Raw genomic sequence first — 24,247 nt, 5'->3', positions numbered from 1 at the left:
GCACGGCAGCGTTTAGCCAGGTAGATGGATCTGTAGGGTGAAGTGGGGTAAGGAATTTGTTTGGGGTCGATGAAGTGCATTTATCATGTTCTCTTATTTGTAGAATTGCTTGAGAATTTTGCTATCCTCAGTTTCAATTGCATATAAAGAAACGTGTCAAAATTGAATTTCAAAATTGCTCCACGATTTTAAAAACGAATTTCACAACAAAGCCGATTGAAAACTGTTTGACAGACGCCTTATTAGGGTTAGTTGTTTGCTTTATGGACATTACTACCACTCCATCACCAGTCGCCGTAGCAAGCTATCGATGGAAGATCCAACTGATCAGCGATCTCAAATCGCCTTCTCGCGAATAACGGTCAAAATGCCTTGACCAAATCTCTGGGTTTTCGGCGGGCTACTGATCTTTACAAACAAACCTGAAAACATTTGGGTTGACATCTACTTCGATACATGCTAGCAGTGATTGTCAACGAAGTTTCTTATTATATCCACCTCTGGCGAGCGGCATGGACAACAGACGCTACTCTAACCTGACTCAAAGAAAATGTAATTCAACTTGTATATTGTAGTAGGGTAAAAGACCCAATAGTGGAGGAACTAAGCACGTTCTACCACTATTTGTTGGTTCACACTAAGCATATACTTCATTTCACTTACCTCAAGGCTGCACATGAAAGTTTACTAATTATATTTTATCCGAAAGGTGTTCTAATGGCAGCAGCATCCATCATTGCTACCTAAAATGGTACCTCCAATTATTGGTGCAGTGTTCCAATAGTTGCGGTATTTTTCAATTCTTGTTCCTATAGTTGCGAATCCCATTGTTTTCATATGGGACTCGCAACTATAGGAACACTACCACAACTATTGGTGCAAAGCAGAGAAAAGGATAAGGTATTTTATTGATACTTTACCAATTTTGATGCAATTCTCAACCCGTTTTCTTCTATTTCGTGTAATGACAGGTCAACAAATTGATATACTATATGGGTTGCTGCGTTGCATACGTAGATTGTGTGAGAACAACACTACCGCAACTATAGGAACACCCACGACTATGGGAACTTTTACCCTACATCATGATAATATACAAGAACTAGTCGACCCGGCAGACGTTGTCCTGCACAGTAGGCGAGAATGTGCGTTCCGAACTGCCCATGCAAAATTCGCATAGGAAACACAATTTTAATTATTCACGGTTTGCTCTACTTTACTCGTAATTTTCACATTAGGAAATATCATATAAACCCGTCGGAAACTATAACGAATGTTTCTGCTGAAGAAATGGAAAAAATCCATCCAGCCGTTTTTGAGTTATGCGGATACGAACAGAGACCATTTCAGACCAGAGATAAATGAAATCTATTATGCACCTAATTTGTTCAACTCCTTCTGGAATACCATTTCTTCTCTAAGTGCTCCGTGTTCCTTACATTTCAAACTCTGTAACTAAAGAACTTTACTTTAAAATCTTCGTGCTATCCAAGGTTTAAACCCTTGATTGCTTGAATTTAAAACATCTTTTAGCCATTTCCTTCCGAATACTTTTTTCAAAGATTTGAACGGAAAGGAATAACCTTCGAGAAAAATGCTATAGCCAAGAAATAGCAAAAATTAGTTAATAACGAAAAAAGGACTACCGGAAGTTAAATGAGAGAACTCTTACGGATCGATATCCCATTCCAGAAATTAGTAAAATACTTTACACTGCTGGATCTCGCTAGAAGTTTCCACCAAATAAATACCCGGATGAGCAGCTGAAATACCCCAAATCAAAATATCGATCCCTTCCATCGTGAAATTACGCAATCTAACCTTGAGTTGCCACGAGTAGCTTGGTCTATTTCCCTTTCCCCTTACTAACTGTTGATAATAATGATAAAGTTTGTAAATATCATAAAGTGTCTTGGCTCCGTTAAGTGTTATACACGCTTGAGACTGTTAAATAAACGCAATAGATAACAAAAAAAGTTTCCACCAAATCCGAAAGCCGATAATCCGGTCTTCAATGTAGATGGAAGTAAATTCGTCTTATTTTGGGAGACTATTTGGCTTCACAGTCAGTCAGTCAGCCCCAAATGAAGTTCAATACTACAGTCGAATAAAAAACAAAAGTAAATTCGTCTACGAAAATGAATTCTTCGATACACACAACATATATTACACCAAAAGGAATACACCGAGAGGGGACCTCTTGAGGATTCTGAAAGATTGCGTAGTCCCATGCACCAACAATACACGATGGGCCATGCCTGGAAATTAGGAGGAAAAAAAATTTTTTCACCTTGAAGATTATATTTTAGTAGCAAAGTGCCTTCAGCAAAGTCAAAGCTTATTATATAGGCTTTATTTTGAAGTTTGTGGTTGGTTCCACTACATTTTGAGATCAAAATTTTAATTTCTATATTTCCAATTTTAGCATTGTACAATGTTCTACAAAATGGTTTGTTATTTAATATTGAGACACTTTGCTGAAGAAATCATTGTTGTACGTCATTTGTATCATTTGTTATAATAAATTCAAATAATAATGAGAGGGTTACCCTTATTATTGTCTTTATTTCAGAGGCTTTCAGCCTTAGGCTGGCTCACCTCTTAAAGGGTGACCCTGCATATTTTGGAACTGGTAAATTTGAGGGAATTTGACGTTCCTTTATAGTTAAAAAAGAAAATGTTTTTTTTTCGAGGAAATAAAAATGATCAGTTCTAGAAGTGTTGTAATCCGAAAATTCCGCCCAATCTGCCAAAAATAAAATGTTTATAGTTTATAGTCAAATGTTCTGGAAATTCTTAAGGAGTTCTAAAAATTTTTCAGTCGTTCTTGGAATTCTCCATACGTTCGAGGAATTGAAGAGGAATTCTGGGAATTTTTTAAGAGTTCTGAGAATTCCAAAATAGTTTAGAAAAGTCCCCTGTCATAAGACGAGTTTAAACAATCCCATTGAATTCCACCACTTAATTGTATCCTGACAGATACGTATTTCGACCTCAACAGTAAGGCCGTCTTCAGTGTCTCGTACTTGACTCGACTACGTACGAGACACTGAAGACGGCCTTACTGTTGAGGTCGAAATACGTATCTGTCAGGATACAATTAAGTGGTGGAATTCAATGGGATTGTTTAAACTCGTCTTATGACAGGTGAAAACATTCCACTAAAAAGCTCAAAATAATTTTCTTATTAGAAAAGTCATTAGGAGTTCTGGGAATTCATGAGGAGTTCTTGGCATTTTTGATGAGTTCTGGGCATTCTTGGGTAGTTCTTGAAATGCAGGAGAAATTATGTGAATTTGTGAGAATTCCTCCTCATGGTGGTGGCACGTCATCATCCTGATCATCCTGATGGCAATTCATCAGGAGTTCTGGAAACTCATTAGGAGTTTTGGGAATTTATGAGGAGTTCTTGAAATTCTCAAGACGTTCTGGGAATTCATGAAGATTTCTGAAATTTTTTGATGAATTCTGGGTATTCTTGATATGTTCTGGAAATGCAGGAGGAGTACTGTGACTTTGTGAGAAGGTTTGGGAATTCATGAGGAGTTCTGGAAATAATTGAGGAATTCTGGGCATGTTTTAGATGCTCAGGAAATTCTTGAGATGTTCTATGTAATAATGAGGAGTTCTGGAAATTTTTGATCGGATTTGAGAATTCATGAGGAGTTTTGGGAATACCAGAGCAATTTTGAGAGTTCATGAGGAGTTCCGGGATCATTTGTTTAGTGCATGTCTTTCTGCTCTAGTTTTGACCATGACCATGACCATGAAAGTCAAACATATTTTTGCTTCTTCTTATGAGCTCCGAATTAGTTTTTGTACAGAGATCTGATTTCATTGCGTTTGGCATTTCGGAATCTCAACTTTACACAGAGCCCTAATCAGTCAGAGGGTTGAGCAGCAGATCCATCAAATTCGTATCCGCTTCTTTCCTAATTAATTAGCGCTCTGGAGCTTGGAGATTCATGTCGTCGGCTTCGAAACCAGCCTAAGATTGAGTTTCGTTTTCATAATTGACTCCATTGGCTCCATCCAAAAGGAGCAAAAGGTGAGTCATCTAAAAGCAAATTATACTCGTTCCATGCTCTTCCGACCATCACTCATAAGTATCAACAAGAATAGTAAGAACCAAAGCACAGTTTTGGTAGATCTTGCTCCGTAATGCTCCCTTAAAGGTGTCTACCCAGCATTTCGAGTTACTACTGGAATCCGTTTCTACTAAAGGAATTCCAGAAAGAACTCCTGGAAAAAACTCCTGAAGGGTTTCCAAAAGAAATTCCTGGAAGAATTCCAAAAGAAACTTCAGGAGAAAGTCCAAGAGGAATTATTGGAGAAACTCCTGATGGAATTTCGGGAGAAACTACTGGACGAATTCCAGAAGGAACTCCTGAAGGAGCTCCAAGAGGAAATCTTAGAGACATTTTTGAAAGATAGCCTGGAGAATGAAAAAAATAACACACGGTAGAATCCTTAATGGAATTTCTAGAAGAATTCCTTAAAAGAAATTCCAGAAATTCTTAGCATAGCATAGCATAGCATATGTGATTGTACAAATCGTGGGTGGCTATACAATGCTCAATTCAAGCTCCATCTGGAATAAGGGCGAATGTCGCAAGAGAAGACTCTCCCCGTCGACCCCCCCTCCCTTAAACAAAAGTGACAAGCAGCAGATCTCTCTGTGGTTTATCACTTCAGAACGAAAGAAAACAATGCGAACTTGCATTCTGAGGTGATAAACTGCAAAGAAACTCGCTGCCTGTCACCTTCATTCAAATGAGGGGAAGTCGATGAAGAGAACCCTCTCCCGCGACACCCGCCCCCCCACCAGACAGAGCTTGAATTGAGCAATCTACTGTATATTGTCGCAAATTGGTACTTGGGATTAGTACCTTTTCCTATACAGTAGCAGTTGTATACCTGGCCACGTCCTTACAATCACGGAAGGAAGGGAAGGAATGTTAGTTCAACATCTACTAGTGAAGATGCAGAGAACCCATACTACCTTCATAGATGTCTCGGGAAGGAAAATTTGTGTTAGTGGGTAAGGTGAATAATAGGGAGCTCTATTCGACAATATAGAGCGTTTGTCAATAACAGTATATGCTGTAAAAATAATAAAATATATTCATCAATTTACTTACGAACCGTCCTAAGGGAAAAACAAAACACAAAATTTTGGCAAATCGCGCGATCGTTCTGCCGTCCGAAACAAGAGCCAACACGCACTGAACTAATTAACTTTATTACCGGCCGCGCAATGCAAAACACAAAATTTCGGCAAATCGCGCGATCGTTCTGCCGTCCGAAGCAAGAGCCAACACGCACTGAACTCTTAAAAAAAAAAAAAAAAAATCCCAGAAATCCTTCAAAGAATTTCGGAACCCCTATATGGAACAACCAGAATTCCTCCAAGGAATTGCCCAGTATTCTTCCAAAGAATTCCCAAATTTCTTCCAAGGAATTTCCAGAATTTTCTCCAAGAAACTTTCAGAATTTCTCCAAATATCTTCCAGAACTCCTTCAAGAGACTTCCAGATTTCCTCCGAGAAAATCCTTCTAGAATTCCTCCAAGGAACTTTCAGAATTTCTTTAAGAATCTTCCAGAATTATTCCAAGAAACTTACAGAATGCACAATTTCTCCAAGCATCTTTCACAATTCCTCCATGAGACTAACAAACATCACGAGTTCCCCCAAAGAACTTCCTGAATTCCTTCAACGAACCAAGGGACTTCCGGAAGGCTCTCAAAAAAAAAACTTTCAGAATTCCTATAACAAATTTCAAGAGCTTCTTCAAAGAACTTCCAGAATTTATCCACAGAATTCCCAGAATTTCTCCAAAGATTTAAAAAGAATCTTTCAGATTTCCTCCAATAAACTTACGGCAGGATTGCCTCATGGAAAGATCGAAATTCCTTCAAGGGTTTTCCAGAATTCGTTTAAATATTTCTCAAAATTCCTACAAGCAAGAATTCAAAAGAATTCTCATATAATTCCATCCAAAACTTTATCTTGAGAGTTTTCTATTTTTCCTGGAGATATTTCTAGAACAACATCTGTTGGCATTCCTTGTTAATTCTTCGCGAAATACCACTGCTTCTACTTATTATACCTTAACTATCACCTCCAGGGAATTTGAAGAGAGTCACAAGAGTACATCCAGGGAAACAATCCCCCAGTTGAGCTGAGAGAACCATAACTCGCATGGGGGTGAACCAATAGTAAATCATTTGCTTACTTTCGCTCAGTCTTGTGTTCCAGTTCCAGGTAGGGTACTTCCTACTACATTCGGAATTCCTTTTAATGCGGAGAATATGAGTGCTTCTCCGACTTCTTTAAGTCTGAGGAAACGTACAAGCACAGAATTGGAAACAAATTCAGCCTCCTTCAGCATGATCTGCTTTGAAGCAACTGAAATTCCAAAAATTTCAAGTTTATGGGTTCAAAAAATCAATTTTTTTTAAGACTTCAAAAGAATGATCGAAATTTCTATAAAATAAATATGAGTTGAGATTTCCTTCCTGACGAATTAATTCGCGAACGGGTTGACCAATTCGCAAGATTTTTTCCCTAATCGATTCGTTTTGAGATACGTAAGGTTTGTATACACCCAGTTCTTTTTTTTTACACGGGTGGGTTTTACTTGATTACGACCTTTAGCGTTAGAGAAATTATAAGTCACCCCATGAAAACATTCACAAAGAATCAAAGAAAATTCAGGTCGTATTAAAAAAGGTGTGAAAATCAGATTAACCGGGAAATTAAAGAATACCAACCGAGTAAAAAAATAAAATATAGTTCATTCTGACATTTGCAACACCCGGGCAAAGCTGGGTTTCTTTTGCTAGTGTTAACTAAAAATTTATTTTTATAAAATGTTCTGTGCATCCAATATAGAAATTCTTAAAAAAAAATTTGAGATTTAGGATTTCAAAAACCGTCAAAACGACTGGAAAAATAGAGAAGCGAATTGATTTGGTAGGCAAACACTATTCTCGATAAGGGTAACACACTTCTTCCTAACGAAATGAAACGAAATTGAAAATGTCTATGTTGATTACAAACGAAGCGAAACGAAGATTTACTTTCGAGACTTCGGAATGATACGAAATCAAGGTCCCGTCGTCGGGGGTGACAATGGGTCAAATGGGGGTGAGAATGAGTCACTGTTTCAAGTACTTAGAATGCTTGTAGAATAGATTGAATGTATCTGAGGGCAAGAAGACTAAAATATAAGAGACCTTTCTGAACCATTTTGCTATCCGACCCCCAGGTTGCCGGTAAGAGCCATGACCCATTCTCACCCCCCAGACCCATTGTCACCCCCAATGGCGGTCCATTTAATTCGAAATTTTACGAAACGAAACGAAATTTTAATTTTTTTCCTCGGAATTTTTATTGGATTGGTTTTACATTATGTACGCAATTCTGATTTCATTTTTTCGGAGTCAAATAACTGCTTTGCGACCAATAGAGTTACGGTAACAGAAGAAGCAGTCTGTGATAAATTGCTGCAATCCCGTTCACATAGGGGAAGAGGCCCCAAAACGCCCTCCCGATGCAAAACGCCTTTTGTGGTTTCCCTCATATTTACCGTCATTAATATGTCCGTAACAAAACTAGATCTAAAATTATGTAAAATAGGCGAAGAAAGTTTCAAAATAGTGCATGGGAAGGTCGGAAAAACCGAAAATTTCCACATTTTGAAGAAACATCTAACATTTTGGCGAGGCAAAACGCCCTAGTGGCAATAACCTACAAAGTACTTGCGTCTCCACGGACTATCCATACTAGAATGCTGATTCGCCGACGCGTGGTACTTTGTTCCCTAGGAGCCGCCAGCTAAAAGGCGTTTTGCCTCATGAGTTTCCCGGCAACAGAATATCACCAATTTTTTTGAAATGTGAATATTATCAATATGATTGAGATTTTTGAATCGCATCAACTAGCTATCTTGTTTAACTGATGCATTATGTAAAAATACCCATGAATAGCGTTACAAATAAGACAATAGAGCAGTGTTTGCTTAGCTAGGGCATATTGCCCCCCTTCCCCTACCATTGGCGATAAGGTAATACGAATACCCCAGCATTTGTGCCGCTTTCAAAGAAATTCATCGTGGAGTGTGTCCGAATCTGATCAATTTTATATCCCTTCAGTTTTATATCAGTAAGTATATAAAAATATATAAATTGTAGGATTTTTGTTGTGTTCAGATTCAAATTCTGTTAAAATCCTTTTTTCACTTAAGAATAATGTAATTATCCTGAAGCCTACTTCATATTGTCTTATCAGCGTGGTTTTATGGCATTGAGCTAACTCAAAACCAGAAAATGAATGTATAGATTTTTTTTATCAAGTGGGAAAAAAAATCATTTATATATCCACATCTACCAGGCGTTTACGCAGATAGAGAGTTGTTAATAGCATGCATTTGCTCACTAGAATTATCCTCTGCACGTTTCTAAAATGCACAAAGATATGTATTTCAGAAATGTGATCGCAAAGTTTTTACGGCAGCAAAATTCCTTTCTCATACAAAAAGTTATACCAAAAGATTATCATTTCCTTTCAAATTCGACCTTTTTATAGGAGGCTCGGAGACCCGCAGTCTTATAAACAATTAGCTAGACGAACCGCTATTAGGAAACGAAAATTAGTTCGACACTAATTGTTATAAAAGACCGACGAATGCTCTTCATCTCTTGGAGCGCCACGGGAAAGCAATCGTTCGTTAGTTGAAAAAGTAATTAAAGTGAAGCCACCTTGGTAAGCGACTTAATATTTATTATAAATGAAGTTATTTTGAAACTTCGAAGACGGAGCCCGTGTCTCAAATCAATCCAACGCGAAATGAATGTGCTTCGTTTAATAGGTACAATCAACACAACACAATCGATTCTGCACTAAGGGTCTGTCTCAATTGGAGAATTAAACTGAAATTAAACTTAAAAGTGACATTTCAATAATTATCGAATAACCCTGCTCGCAAGGCAAGATTACTTTTGACAGATATCGAATCATTTTGCATCGATGTCTTATTGGAATGGCTGGGTAGCACCAGCCATTCTTATGATTGGGTTATTTGCTAATTTTCGAACTGTCACTTTTAAGTTTAATTCACCAAATGAGACAGACCCTAAATCTAGAGTGCGTTGAGAATAGGTCGTATGTGCAAAAGAGAGTCTCTCTTTGCCTCCATTCTCTTTCGATTATTACAGATCTATAATAAAGTTTACTTCAGATTTCTTGGCAGATATCTAAAGATTATAGCTTTGTCTAGCGTTCTGAAGTGAAAATGTGGCAAAATATGCAAAACTAGCTTATGTACAAGCGAAAGAGAGCGTGAACGAAGAGAGCCTCTCTTTTGCACATACGACCTATTATCAAAGCAATCTAGAAATAAGTTTGTGATCTTCGATGCAGACATTAATTTTTTCTCTTCGTGTTCTCCCGTACTAGCTGGCGTGACCAGTATCAACACGATCAATCGCACACTGATTAAATAAATTTCTGCGGAATTTGTTTAGTTCGCGTTTTTCCGGACTAGTTACAGTCAGACATAATGCACGCGTACAAAAAAGGATGAGATTGAGCAACGACTGCTACGCGCACATAAAATTTAGCGCACGCGAATCTCACGAGGCTTGTGTACCTCACATTAACATTATTGGTGAGTCGCATTGGGACATCTCAATGCGATCAGCTCATGCGCTGTTTGCCATGGCAAACCTTTGCAAACAACAGCAAAAGTGCGTAAAACAGCTTGGGCGGGAAATTTTCATTCAATAATATCGTCGCCTAAGTAACGCATTCTTAGCGCATAAGATGAGTCTCATGAGACGTACATTGAGACACGCTCACTCAGTTATTTTATGCGCGCTAGTTTCTCTCGTCGCACAGAATCGGTGCTACGTGAGCTTTTGTAGCTCATGGCACACTATCTCATCTATGTATACACGAGAATTAAGGTCACTCCTGACGGAATCCAAGTTCCAAAGTGCTCGCGTTTTCGGGGGCACATCACTCGATTCAGAGGCGGCGCACAACTGTCATTTTTGTTAATTTAGCTTTGCTGCGTCGCAGCATGCGTGAAATAATAAAAATGACAGTTGTGCGTTGCTTCTGTGTCGAGTGGTGTGCCCCCGAAAATCTTGGATTCCGTCAGGAGTGACCTTAAGAGACTCTGGTTACAGTAGGGTGACTAGCAGCTAGTCAAACAATATCACAAAATATAAATTTAAACCTAGGGGGCTGTATGCATATTTTGATGATTTGCCGAATATAGACTGTTGTGTGAAGTATCTTCAAACCTCTGAAATTTTCATTCTTACTTTTAGGTAAGATTCAATTTGTTGTTTGCACGTAAAATGTTGCATTTTGTTTTGCCTTAGGGCCTTCTCAACTCTTAAGGCTCGAGGCAAAGAAAACAGCTTTCTGAATGATTCACCACCGGTGGTGTGTCGTCTGTCTCTTTCCGTCGTGCGTAAAATTGTGATTGTGTTAGTGCAACACCGGGCAATATCACAAACATTCTTTCAAAAATAGCGGATTTATGTAGCGCTGTGTTGCCAACCTTCATTCCCTCTTATGCAGCGTACACACCAGTCAAGCAGTTTGACGCAGAGTGTAAAATAATCGAAAATTTTTGGTGACGTGCACCTCTCTTCACTTGTCAGCTCACTTCCAGACACATTCATAGTCGGCTCTGGACTGTCAATATTCGATTGAATATTAGTCATTGAATATTTATGTACGTTCTACAAATTGATAAATTATCTGAAATCTGAACAAGTTTTAAATGATTAAAGTATACTATAGTTTATCACATAGAACTGAATCCGCTTTTCATCCACGAGGCATTTTCAATGGTAAACATCAATATAAACAATGCTAATTATGTTTTTTCCTGCACACAATAAGCACATTCAGTGACAGCCGAATGAATGAGTTGGTGGAGTAGTCGTCTGACTATGTCATTCTATGTTTTGAATAATCATGCGATGTTTGCCAAAATTCGGACTGAAATTGCTTCATGAAGATGAATATTGTATGCTCTGGTTTGACGAACATTGACTCCGCCCCCAAGAAAACGCCTCGGTTACTGCTTTGCTTGAACGTGTATGTAGTTGTTCAAACAATCATTTGACAGTTGGCGGCTCGGTTGAAAAAATTGAAACGGTTTGATTTTGGTTTGAGTTGTCGGAGGCGGAGTCAAGGTTCGCCGAATATGTTTGAACATTTGTAGTGAAGTTGCACAAACCCCCATATATTTTTTGATGGTTGGTGCTCAAGTTAGCGCTTTGGTCGTTCGTGTGTGATATTGTTGGTCGAATAAATTGATTGTTCGTGCCGCTGTTGTAAAACTTGATGGATGTTTGAACAAACGAGAGGTGGAGTCAATGTTGGTCGAACTGCGTGTGTACATTCCATTATGCCATCGAAGTTTTTTTTCATCAAACAAAGGTATGCTTGTCGAGTTTCAATGGTTTCTATATCTTTGGAATACACCCAATATTTTTTTACACGGTTGGTATTCTTCAATTTGCCGGTCAACCTGATTTTTCACAGCTTTTTAAATACCACCTGAATTTTCTTTGATTTTTTGTGAATTTTTTCATGGGGTTAACTCATAGTTTCATCAACGCTAAAGGTCGTAATCAACTAAAACTCACCCGTGTAAAAAAAGAACCGGGTGTATGAAGGATGAAAATATTCACTCAACAGCGTAAGCAACTGAAATGATTCATACACAATAACAAGAGACATTCCAAATCGCCTATGAAACATTTATATAAACAGATGCGCAGCAACCTACGCCGTTAAGTGAATAAGCCTATTAATTTTTTTGGACATTTCACATCAACCAGAATTCAATCAATCTGATGATGAATATGTTCCGACTACTTCTTCTTCTTCTTCTTCTTATTGGCATTACATCCCCACACTGGGACAGAGCCGCCTCGCTGCTTAGTGTTCATTAAGCACTTCCACAGTTATTAATTGCGAGGTTTCTAAGCCAGGTTACCATTTTTGCATTCGTATATCATGAGGCTAACACGATGATACTTTTATGCCCAGGAAAGTCGAGACAATTTCCAATCCGAAAATTGCCTAGACCGGCACCGGGAATCGAACCCAGCCACCCTCAGCATGGTCTTGCATTGGAGCCGTGCGTCTTACCGCACGGCTAAGGAGGGCCCCTTATGCCTTATGTTATTATTATGTGCGTTAAATTGTTTAATCGATTTGGGGATGCAATGTAAATATTGATCTGAAGAAAAAAAAAATACATAAAAAAGCGTTGTTCAGAACAGTTAGTTACTAATAAAATATTTTTTTGAACCATAATGTAGGTACAACACTCATTCAGTATTGTACATATACCATAAAGATTCGTTCCAACAAGGTAGAAGTTTTGCTCCGATTTTCTCTATTATAGCTTAGTTCCCGGCAAATTTCGCTCCATCGCAAATGCGCTTCCGTTTCCTTTTCCCACGCCAGTTTTGGAAACAATTAGAAGGTGGTGGTGGTATAGTCTTCCCAGTCGAAGCGATGTTCCATATACGATTCCTGACAGACCTGGTAGCTATCGTTTGTGCGCCATGATTGCACATTGCGATGCTGCAAAGGGGCGTCCCCAATTGAACACAAGACAATATTGACAAAGTATGGCACTTTGGAGCGATTACGAGGCACCCGGTGGACTCTACGTACATATATCTGTGCTAAGGATGTAGCAACAAACGGTAGCATGGAACAACAGTTTTCTTCCGGCACATGGCGTACAACCAGGAACACGAACGCAAATAATTTGATGGGGCAGATGCATTCGGATTTCCTAAATGACGTTTCTCCAGTTATATTGATTTTGTTTTCGAATGATGGTTGTGAATTATTAAAATAGAATTCTACACTTTTCCGAGTTCAACCACCTTGAACTTGAAAAAAACCGCTTGCCCGCCCTGGTCGTGCTCGCTTATCTAAACACCGCTGCCTAGGCTATGAATGTACTTATGTTTGGATTATGGCTTCAAAATATATGACTGATATGACTTTCACATTTCAATATGTTGAGTTTTACTTTTTCCTTATCTTTAGATCTGTTCACCGCCGAGCATTTGTATGTTAGGTGTATTCGGTGTCAGTTTGCAGTCTGTTTGCAATACGATATCTTGCCGCACTCTTATGTTTGCGTATTTATTGATATATTCCCTGTCTTTGTTCATTTTTCCTTTTATGATTAATGTAATACAGTGATGGTCATAGATAAAAGCCAAAACAATAAAAATGAATTAAATGAGTTTTAGAATTCACTTGACACTTTTTTGTTCTGAAAAGTGACTGAAGTTATACATAGAACGAATAGACCTTAATAATGTTTATACATTTGTGAATTCAATTCATGTCAATTCATTTGTGTGTACAATTTTAGATTCATCTGCGAATAAGTGTATCCAATCAGTAAAGAGAACTCTATTCTGAGAATCCTGGTTTCCAATTTCAATTTTTTCAAATAAATTTTGAAACTTCCTTCTCTAACTTGAAATTCTTTTCCTTCACATGATGGTCTCTTATATGTCCATTTATGAGCATTACACAATATTAGGCTTTACATAGAACAAAACAAAATGTCGAGAAAGTCGTGAAGTCGTGTGAAATTTAAAATATGCGAATTCGTTTCATGCCGATGCATAACAGGATGGCAAATAGCGCAAAGCGGAAGTAAAAATGTACCAGGTATGTATTGTTGGTATATCAGTGACCATCACTGTACTACATGTCCGTAGGAGTATCTCTAACACAATATCGTTTATCGAACGTCGTATGGAAAATAAACAAAATAAGCAAACCAGGCACGCATGCTATGACGCCTTTTCTCACTCTCTCTCTCACCTAATCCGTAGCTGGCTTGATATGGTCCTTGGCATTTTACGATGGACCTTTTCACCGTTGATATTAAATTCTCGTTCTGATATGGAAGGAAATATCAAACACAGCAAGTCCCAGCCCGGTAAAACGACTCTCCTCGCCTTCCGACTTTTCAGTTTTGTACACTCAACGCATATGATGCCTATGTAAATAGAGGATTCTTCGATTTTATGTCGCTTCTTCTGCATTTTGGTCTATCGACTTAAAAACTAGGTAGGCGTTGATAACGATAAAAGACGAACAAACACTTTCGATGGTGCAGGAGATAACAGAAATACGCCTTCACCGTTCTTGTTTGAACGAGTATTTCTCGTTTTATGGCCGCTCGAATGGTCACAATTAGATATGGTTCAACCGAAATCACATTCTGGGGGGCAGATATGTATGTGGGGTGAGGTGGGAGGTTGGATCGATGGCGGGTTGCAGGAAGGATTGGTTTGATAAACTCAGTAAAAACCGTTCAACAATATTCCTCTCGTTCTGTTCCCTAAACATTTCGAAATTCGTTTCTCCTGTTGCATTTATTTTAACAATAATTTAGCTAGGCTTATAGACTACACGTACAAAAATGATTCATGGGAGTTTTGTTGCTCATATGTACAAGAGATGTTTTCCTATAGACTATCGATCAGATTTTATTAGCTTACCTAAGGTAATTCCTAACTAATCGTTTATGACGTGGTGATGATGGCAAGCAGCTTCCAGCTAATAATTGGAAGCTTTTTATGTTTTGTTTCTCATGGTGGAAATTGACAGTTTTGTGGACTGGTTTGGATTCCTGTAGCTGCTTTTGTAGAACAACGGTTGTCATGGAAGCCGTTAGTTTGCTGGTGACCGCCGCCTACTGTTTACTGCTATCATTTGTCCAGTGATGCCAGCTCGGCATAGTTTGTCGTCAGCAGCGGCATTTTGGCTGTGTAGATTTGTGATGTCGCGTACCCACTGGCCGCCGACTGCGGCGTACTCAGCATACTGTCGTACGTATTGGGCGTGAAGTCCCGCAAAGGCAGTCTTGTGTAAATGTTTGGGGACGTCGTCCGCACCGGCAGTACGGTCGTCGTCGTTGTTCCCGATGGGTTAGTACTTCCGTACGCACTCCGAACCGGGGAGTTATATATCGCATAGCTCGGATTGGTCGTAAGCGAGAGCTCGCCAAACTGATAAACAGACATAATGAAAACAAATTTTAGAAAAGTGATATAAAAAATCAATTAATCTCAAATGAACCTTATTAAGTGTGACCAGCAGAAACCCACCTCAATGTCAGCACTTACCTTCTTCAGTCCATTTCCGGTGGGTGACAGGTGCGTTGGCGAGTAAGCTGTCACCATCGCTGGCAGCGCTGGTGTCGGCGTGTACTTCAACCGCTCCGTGTCCAACGCCAGCCGCTCGAATTGCTTCTCGTCGTCGTCCTCGCTGTTCTCGTGCGGTATCACGTCCGGGTTCTTGTCATCGATGCTGGAATGGCTTCCGATGTTTCGACTCAACGGCTCAGCGCTGCCTTTGTCCTGCTCGGTCGTTGCTGCCGGGTGATGTTTCTTCTGCACCAGAGAGCAAAGATAAGAAGGAACCATGAGCGAAAGGATTTTTCATTTCTTTGGATGAATTTCGAAAGCAAATCCAGTTAGCTTCCATTACGATGATCAAGTGGAGAATAGAATGACTCGAGCTACGAGATATCGGGTATCCTGCTAGTAGTATTATTTTGTTTTCATTTCATTGGCATTAGTTTGTCCTCTTCGTAGCGGAATTGTAAGAAACTCTAATTAAGAGTAAATAAAGAAGACATTTGAAACTTAGCTTTTTATCTTTTTTATACATCAAAGTGAAAACCGAAAGGTTATGCTCTTTCCCAAATCAAATGATTTTCATTTTAAAATCACTTACTCGATTTGACACCAATTTAGGGTATTTGACGTGGGGGATATTCGATTGAAAACACTCATTTAATAAATGCCTTCAAAAGTGGTTGTCAAAACTCTAACTAAGTCTCATTTCATCAACGAACAGTTATAAACTAAAAATTAAACAAAATAAAAATAAACGTATTTCCTGAAAGGCCTTATCATCGTTGGGTGAATTAGTCATAGTTTTCTTTTTTATGTTCAGGAAGGGTGCCATGCATACAGAATCAGCAAAATGCTTCAATACTTCATCCTATGCACTTCCTCACTTCTTTTGCGATTGAACCAATATCTGTGAAATGTTCCTCCTTTGTGTGGAAATGTCATTGCATTTATCGTATAATAGCTAATGCAAATGTGATGCAATGCAATTGACTGACTCTGGCTTCGCTTGATGGCTGAATCTCTAATGAACGATGCCGAGTCAGAGCCATCAGTGAGTAACGAGAAGCATTGTTCGTACCAGATTATGTTGGTAGATGGTTTTCTCTTTTTGGTTTTGAACTTAAGGATGCCAATTTGATCTGTCCCCATCAGACAGGTACGGAGGATAATCTTCGATAAAACATCGGATTTGTGTGATTACGCTGGTTAGATGATTGCGAGCTGTAATTGACTACTGAGTTGGCATTTGCCTTAGTTTATTCGAGTTGTAGATAAAGTCAATCTTATTATTATTTATTTATTCAAACTAAGGCCGAAGTGGCCTGTGCGGTATATAAGAGTCTTCTCCATTCGGCTCGGTCCATGGCTACACGTCGCCAACCACGCAGTCTACGGAGGGTCCGCAAGTCATCTTCCACCTGATCGATCCACCTTGCCCGCTGCGCACCTCGCCTTCTTGTGCCCGTCGGATCGTTGTCGAGAACCATTTTCACCGGGTTACTGTCCGACATTCTGGCTACGTGCCCGGCCCATCGCAGTCGTCCGATTTTCGCGGTGTGAACGATGGATGGTTCTCCCAACAGCTGATGCAATTCGTGGTTCATTCGCCTCCTCCACGTACCGTCCGCCATCTGCACCCCACCATAGATGGTACGCAGCACTTTCCTTTCGAAAACTCCAAGTCCGCGTTGGTCCTCCACGAGCATCGTCCAGGTCTCGTGTCCGTAGAGGACTACCGGTCTAATGAGCGTTTTGTAGATTGTCAGTTTGGTACGGCGGCGAACTCTATTCGATCGGAGCGTCTTGCGGAGTCCAAAGTACGTACGATTTCCAGCCACTGTGCGTCTCTGAATTACTCTGCTGGTGTCATCTCGGCAGTCACCAGTGAGCCCAAGTACACAAATTATTCTACCACCTCGATTTCGTCACCACCGATGCAAACTCGCGGTGGGTGGCTCACATTGTCGTCTCTTGAACCTCTTCCTATCATGTACTTTGTCTTCGACGTGTTGATGACTAGTCCGATTCGCTTAGCTTCCCTCTTCAGTCTGATGTAGGCTTCCTCCATCATCTCAAAGTTACGTGCCATAATATCTATGTCGTCGGCGAAGCCAAATAGCTGGACGGACTTATTGAAAATTGTACCACTCGTGTTAATCCCTGCTCTTCGTATTACCCCTTCCAAAGCGATGTTGAATAGCAGACACGAAAGACCATCACCTTGCCGTAACCCTCTGCGGGTTTCGAAGGGACTCGAGAATGCCCCTGAAACTCGAACTACGCACATCACCCGATCCATCGTCGCTTTGATCAACCGTGTCAGTTTATCCGGAAAACCGTGTTCGTGCATTAGCTGCCATAGCTGGTCCCGATCGATTGTATCATATGCGGCTTTGAAGTCGATGAATAGATGACGTGTGGGCACGTTGTATTCGCGGCATTTCTGCAGTACTTGGCGAATGGCGAACACCTGGTCCGTGGTGGAGCGTTCGCCCATAAAACCCGCCTGGTACTGCCCCACGAACTCCCTTGATAGTGGACGGCATAAAATTTGGGAGAGTACCTTGTAGGCGGCGTTCAGCAATGTGATTGCGCGGTAGTTGCTACAATCCAGCTTGTCGCCCTTTTTCTAGATGGGACACACGACACCTTCCATCCACTCCTGCGGCAAAACTTCCTCCTCCCAAATCTTGGTAATGACCCAGTGCAGCGCTCTAGTCAGTGCCTCACCACCGTGTTTAAATAGCTCTCCTGGTAGTTGGTCAACCCCAGGGGCTTTGTTGTTCTTCAGCCGGCCAATCTCCTCCAGGATTTCCTGGAGATCTGGAGCCGGTAAAATTATGTCCTGCGCGCGTTCTCCCAGGTCCATCACCACGTTCTTCGTAGTGCTGCCGCCACCTTTGGATCACCTCACGCTCGTTCGTAAGATGGTTCCCGTTTATGTCCTTGCACATATCAGGCTGTGGCACGTGGCCCTTACGTGAACGGTTTAACTTCTCATAGAACTTTCGTGTGTTATTAGCGCGGTACAGTTGCTCCGTCTCTTCGCGGTCTCGATCTTCCTGCTGGCGCTTTTTCCTCCGGAAAATCGAGTTTTGTCTGTTCCGCGCCTGTTTATATCGTGCCTCGTTCGCCCTCGTGCGGTGTTGCAGCAATCTCGCCCATGCTGCATTCTTCTCTTCCACTAACTGCTCACATTCGCCATCATACCAGTCGTTTCTCTGATCCGGGGGCACCGTGCCAAGTGCAGCGGTTGCGGTGCTACCAATGGCGGATCGAATATCTCTCCAGCCATCTTCAAGAGACGCTGCGCCTAGCTGCTCTTCCGTTGGGAGTGCCACTTCCAGCTGCTGCGCGTATTCTTGGGCTTGTCTACCGTCTTGTAGCCGCCCAATGTTAAGCCGCGGCGTCCGACTTCGACGCGTGTTGTTTTGAGCGTAGGCATACTGCAACGAGGTAGTGGTCGGATTCAATATTCGCACTGCGGTAAGTGCGGACGTTCGTGATGTCGGAGAAGAATTTACCGTCGATTAGGTTTTCCGTTTCTTGGTTAGGTGATCTCCATGTGGCCTTGTGGATATTTTTGCGGGGAAAGAAGGTGCTTCGGACTACCATTCCGCGGGAGGCTGCGAAGTTTATGCATCGTTGGCCGTTGTCATTCGATACGGTGTGCAGACTATCCGGTCCGATGACCGGTCTATACATTTCCTCCCTTCCTACCTGTGCGTTCATGTCACCAATGACGATTTTGACGTCCCGCAGTGGGCATCCATCGTATGTCTGCTCCAGCTGTGCATAGAACGCTTCTTTTTCGTCGTCGGGTCTCCCTTCGTGTGGGCAGTGCACGTTGATGATGCTATAGTTGAAGAAACGGCCTTTTATCCTCAGCTTGCACATCCTTGCGTTGATTGGCTGCCACCTAATCACACGTTGGCGCATCTTACCCAGCACTATGAAGCCGGTTCCCAGCTCGTTGGTGGTGCCACAGCTTTGGTAGAAGGTAGCAGCTGCCCGCTTTTTAACACGTTCTGTCCAGCAAATTTCCTGCAGCGCTACGACGTCGAAGTTGCGGAGATGTAATTCATCGTAGATCATCCTGTCGCAACCTGCGAAACCTAGCGACTTGCAATTCCATGTTCCAAGCTTCCAATCGTGATCCTGTATTCGTCGCCTAGGTCTTTGCCGATTATATCGAGTCGCATTATCTCTTATATTGTTCGTAATGATTGGTTTTCTAGGCGGCTTATTGGGCCTGCGCAAACCTCCTGTCTCGTCGGAGGGCCGTCGTGTCAGGGCTGTTTAGCGTCCCACCTAACACCAGGACTTGGGCTTGTGTGCTTTGAGCGGCACACGGTCGCTTTGGTGGGGCCTACTTGCGGATACATGCAGCTTTTTATAGAGGTTTAACAGGGCCCACTGTCAAACCCCACCACATCCTAGGCAAGCCCCACAACTCGCAGATGGCCTGGGGAGGGATCGTCAAGCCCTTGGGCATAGTCCCTGCTTTCGATGTCATGGGACTAATTTATTAATAACTTTTATCACATGTTATGTACAATTGTGTTTTTATATAAACATGTAGCCCTTAAAGGACCTTAAAACTTCTTCTAATAGGTCATTTCTCTAAATCAAAATTTGGCGGCATTATTATAGCATGTAATTAATAATGGGACCAATAGTCTATGCGAATAACATCTGTGGTTTATGTTGAAAGGTATGAAATTATTTTTAAAATGTTTGCAATTCTTACTTTCCATATAAACTTTCACCTGAATTCTATGTCACAATTGATAAGTTCGTTGTCTCCTGGGAAAGTTTGGATCTTCCGAAGACCTCCAAATATCAAAGACATCTAAATATCATATCATAAAGTTTTATATAATCGTATTTTTTAATACATGGTCATAGGCATGGATGGCGTAATGAGCATGAATCGGTTTCCGTCCACTGCAACTTTAACGCCACATGTAGAACCACAATATAGAACATCAAATACTACGAAGTTGTTTAAAATCCAACTCTTGCAAGCTGAATTCGTATAATATTGTCCATTTGATTTAAACATAAATAAATATGGTTAATCATACTTAGTTGGCTAGAATAGACTAAGATGAATATGTATAGAATTCTATTAGATGTAACAAAAAAAAAACTATCGCTGACGACACCTTGGAAGTTGAGAAATATGTATTTGACGAGATGTTATACACAGAATTCTGTTTTTACACGATTTTGTTTCGGTCGTATTTTTGATCGTGTGGCTTCAAAATCCATGCAAAATGTTCCGAAAACCCCTAAATAGTCTAGAGAAAACTCAGATGGTTATTTATATACGATAAACATTCTAGATGGGGGCAAAAGTGATAAAATGTAAATCGTGTTTAAATGAACCGTTCGTTTGAGAAACTGCATATGTAACATTTTTGGCCAAAATGAGATTTTTATATATTCTGAATCGTCTTCCATAAATACGTATTCTGGCAAAAAATACGAAAAAAAATTGTTCAGAAATGTATGATATTTTTTCGTTTGTTTGAGAAACTACATATGTCCACGCCCTTTGAAGAGCAATTATGGAGTCCTGCTCACAGTTTTTGCACTGGAAGTACCCCAGGGTGTTGAGTTTTGCCAAAAACTATTGATTTGTATCGAAGAAATCGAAAGGTTCGGTGCCAATTTGTTCAAAAACAGTTTTTTGTTGTTTTCTTGAAATTGTGTAAAATGGACTTATGCAGTTTCTCAAACAAATGATTCAAATGGAATCCTGCGCATTTTTTCGATATCGTATCAGCTACGGCTTAAAAAGGGCGTAACTCCAAAACGGGCTCTACGTCCAGTATGTAGTATAGCGTGCAATATAGCCCTAGAATTCAGCTCCAAGTATTAGTTTTGAAGGGCAATGTTAAAAATAAAAAAAAAGATAATCTTCTATTGTCGAAAAACTCATGGAGGCAAAATGCAGCTTCTAGGAAGCAATACACCACGCGTCGACTATTCTCTTTCAGCTGTGAACAGTCTGTGCATGTAGGGACGCGTGGTACTTTGTAGGTTAGTGCTAATTGGGCGTTTTCCTCGGCAAAATGTTAGATGTTTCGTGGATGTGTTACGTCCACGATAAATATGAAGAACAACCAAAAAGCAGTTTACACTATTCAGTTTGGAATTTGTAAAAAACACAACAATTTGATGTGCTGGGTAAAAACCCGCACTAAAATTGATCAAGAACACGGCGATACAAGATTACATTTTAAAGTTTGAGCCGCAAAATTGAGCTAACAATCCCAAGCAAGGCGGGCTTCTTTAATAATGAAAATTCATCTCGTTGGACCGTAGGTAGGTACAAAGTTTAGAAGCAAGTGCATCTATTCTCACCCAATGTAGGAGCATTATCATCGACTTACCTTCGTTTTGAATTTGACGAAAATGATTATGCAAATGGCCACGAGGAAGAGCGTAACGGCTGCCCCCACCAGGGCTCCCAGCAGGGGCGTCAGCTGAACGAGGACGGCCTTCGATGGTGCTGCGTTCGTGGTGCAGGATGAAGAATTCCGAACAGGCAAGAGGGAAAAAAAGACAGAGTTAGTGGGTTGAACTAAAAAGATCCGTTTGACTTTTGCTCTGTGCCGGCAAAATTGGAGCCATCGTGTAGGTAAAGCCCGACTTGAGCCGTTGCTCGTCTCGCAGGAGGAGGTTGGCCTCCTTCGTTGCATGCTGCTGCTGAGTCATGCGACGGAAGCGTATGCGAGAAAACAAATCTAATCATAATCAGCTTAGCTTCCCTTGGAACGAGCGCATGGCGTACTTCGGTCGGTTGGTTTGGTACACCGAAAGCATACCCAGGTCAGATCTGCGTGGCAGATGAGCGAAAGCAAACAAAGCACAGTCAAAGTAGGCCGTTTCCGTGGAGACGGGCAGCTTGGTGGTGGTCGGTGTGACATTTCACTTACCTGTACGGAGCAATGGAGCCGGCAGTGTCTGAGCCTTGACACGGTAGCTGGTAGGTGCCGTTCCCTGAAGATTGAATGGTGTGATCTGTTGGACGAGATAACAAGATGAAAAATCCATGGTTGTTTGTTGTTGGTTTTTGGGGGGAGAAGTCGGTTCAAACAAGATGAAAATCGTATTATCTGTTATTATCCAGTTGGTTGTGTCGAGTCCGGATCCCGGGTGGATGAAGGACGACGAAGTTTTCACTTACCTTGATGATGAACTTGGTGTCGCTCGGAAGCTTTTTCAGCAGCATCTCCGAACCTTGGAACGTGATGCTAAAGATGAGCTTCTTCGTGTGCTCATCGAAAACCTGTGGTCATGGGGAAAAAACGAGAGTGTTAGACGGCGGGTGCAAATTCGTTAAAAAATGATTGAATGGAAAACATGCCATGTTTTCGTTCTGACAAAAAAAAAATGTTCCATTTTCCCTTGCTTTTATCCTAATGATAGGATCAACTTTTCTCTTTGCAGCCGTCGTTATCCTACTCCCACGTTGACATTTGAAACAGTCACAGTGTTTTCCCGGGAGTGGAATCAGGCTGCCAACGATGACGAAAATGTAGCTAAATTTTAATTGCCAGAAGCAATGGAAACGGTTCAGGGAAAAACGGCGAGGATATGGCCTACAGGCGACCAAGAGACAACCGAACTCGAGCACGTGCTGAGGTTAAAATGAAAATTAAATTTGATGGTAAACGTCGTCATTCAGGTATTCTAAACGATTTATCGGCATTGCAAGCACCAGAAATTTATGTGTATGGCATTTAATGGTATATCAAATCGATTTAGGGAAAGGGAGAAGGAGCTGTATATGCATGGTAATGGGCTCTTTCTTTGTTGGCTGTAATACTTCATCCAATGATGGAACATGACCGCCTCGCAGCTTAGCGTCCATGAAGCACTTCCACAGTTATTATCTGCTAGGTTTCTATTCAATATTCTTCAGGAAGCAATTGAAATTAATAAACAGATTATTGTGTAAAACATTTTAGGATGTTTTTATCATGCAGATCACCAGACTGCACAATACATTTTCTATAATTTTGTTATTATCCTTAACTCGGGAAGCGTACCATTTTTTTCGTTCATCGGTTGTGTTAGTTTTGCGAACAGAGAAAAGTTCATCCTAGCATGAGTCATGTGTCGATTGCTGTGGCTTTTTTTTTTCCAGTCCAGCTGCCACGACATAGTTTACCGGGATGGATAGATCACTTACGTCAACATGGAACTGCTGCGGTATGCCTCCGTCCTTGCCGGCGATGCAGGATACATGCACCGTGTAGGCGGTCACATTTGATATAGTGCAACTTTTAATTGGATCGGGAACGTCTGTGTTTGAGAAAGAGTAGAGAATAAAAAGAGAAAAGGTGTTATATAATAATTGTGAAAGGGATTTACGTAAGCCGTGTACCGGAACAAAGACTAATAGATGCAGCACTAAATAAATTTCTAATGATTGCGTGTCAAGTGGTCGCTCTGAATGAGGGTTAAGATTTATAGAACCAGTGCTATGCTATCCTCAGCGAGACATACCATGAATGTTATGTTGTACGATCTAAGTGTAACGTCCTTTTGACTGTGGCTTTGTGAAGGTGCTACTGTTTCGTTACAACTAATGAGTTGAGTGTTTCGTTGTCCCTAATTTTACGGTCTAATACTTTTTTAATTACATCGACAGTGTGCAACAGTTTCAATACATTGTGAAGTTCATTTAATTAGACCCGTTTGGAATGCTTTTGAATAAAATATATTTGCAAAATGTATTGAAATAAAATATTATTTTTCTCTGTATCTTCTTCTTCTTCTTCTTATTGACATTAGATCCCCACACTGGGACAGAGCCGCCTCGCAGCTTAGTGTTCACTAAGAACTTCCACAGTTATTAACTGCGAGGTTTCTAAGCCAGGTTACCATTTTTGCATTCGTATATCATGAGGCTAGCACGATGATATTTTTATGCCCAGGGAAGTCGAGACAATTTCCAATCCGAAAATTGCCTAGGCCGGCATCGGGAATCGAACCCAGCCACCCTCAGCA

The 24,247-nt window shown here is 40.8% G+C and overlaps 1 protein-coding gene across 2 annotated transcripts in view; it reads right to left on the bottom strand.

Annotated features, from left to right (window-relative positions):
- Positions 1 to 12,590: 12,590 nt before the first annotated feature.
- The window catches only part of LOC134219490 (hemicentin-2), a 514,836-nt gene continuing 503,179 nt past the window's right edge, over positions 12,591 to 24,247 (bottom strand). For both annotated transcript variants that reach the window (XM_062698236.1, XM_062698237.1), the window contains exons 14-19: positions 23,427 to 23,539; positions 22,419 to 22,520; positions 22,168 to 22,252; positions 21,622 to 21,740; positions 15,206 to 15,472; positions 12,591 to 15,088 (exon numbers count right to left, since the gene is read on the bottom strand). In XM_062698236.1, the coding sequence (XP_062554220.1) occupies positions 14,789 to 15,088; positions 15,206 to 15,472; positions 21,622 to 21,740; positions 22,168 to 22,252; positions 22,419 to 22,520; positions 23,427 to 23,539 (986 nt within the window). In that variant the 3' untranslated portion in view covers positions 12,591 to 14,788. The remainder of the gene's footprint in view (positions 15,089 to 15,205; positions 15,473 to 21,621; positions 21,741 to 22,167; positions 22,253 to 22,418; positions 22,521 to 23,426; positions 23,540 to 24,247) is intronic.

Source organism: Armigeres subalbatus, chromosome 3 (assembly GCF_024139115.2).
Source record: "Armigeres subalbatus isolate Guangzhou_Male chromosome 3, GZ_Asu_2, whole genome shotgun sequence".
NCBI classification, from domain to species: Eukaryota; Metazoa; Arthropoda; class Insecta; order Diptera; family Culicidae; genus Armigeres; species Armigeres subalbatus.
Note: the sequence above shows the minus strand (reverse complement) of the source record. Positions and strands in the feature narration are given on the sequence as shown.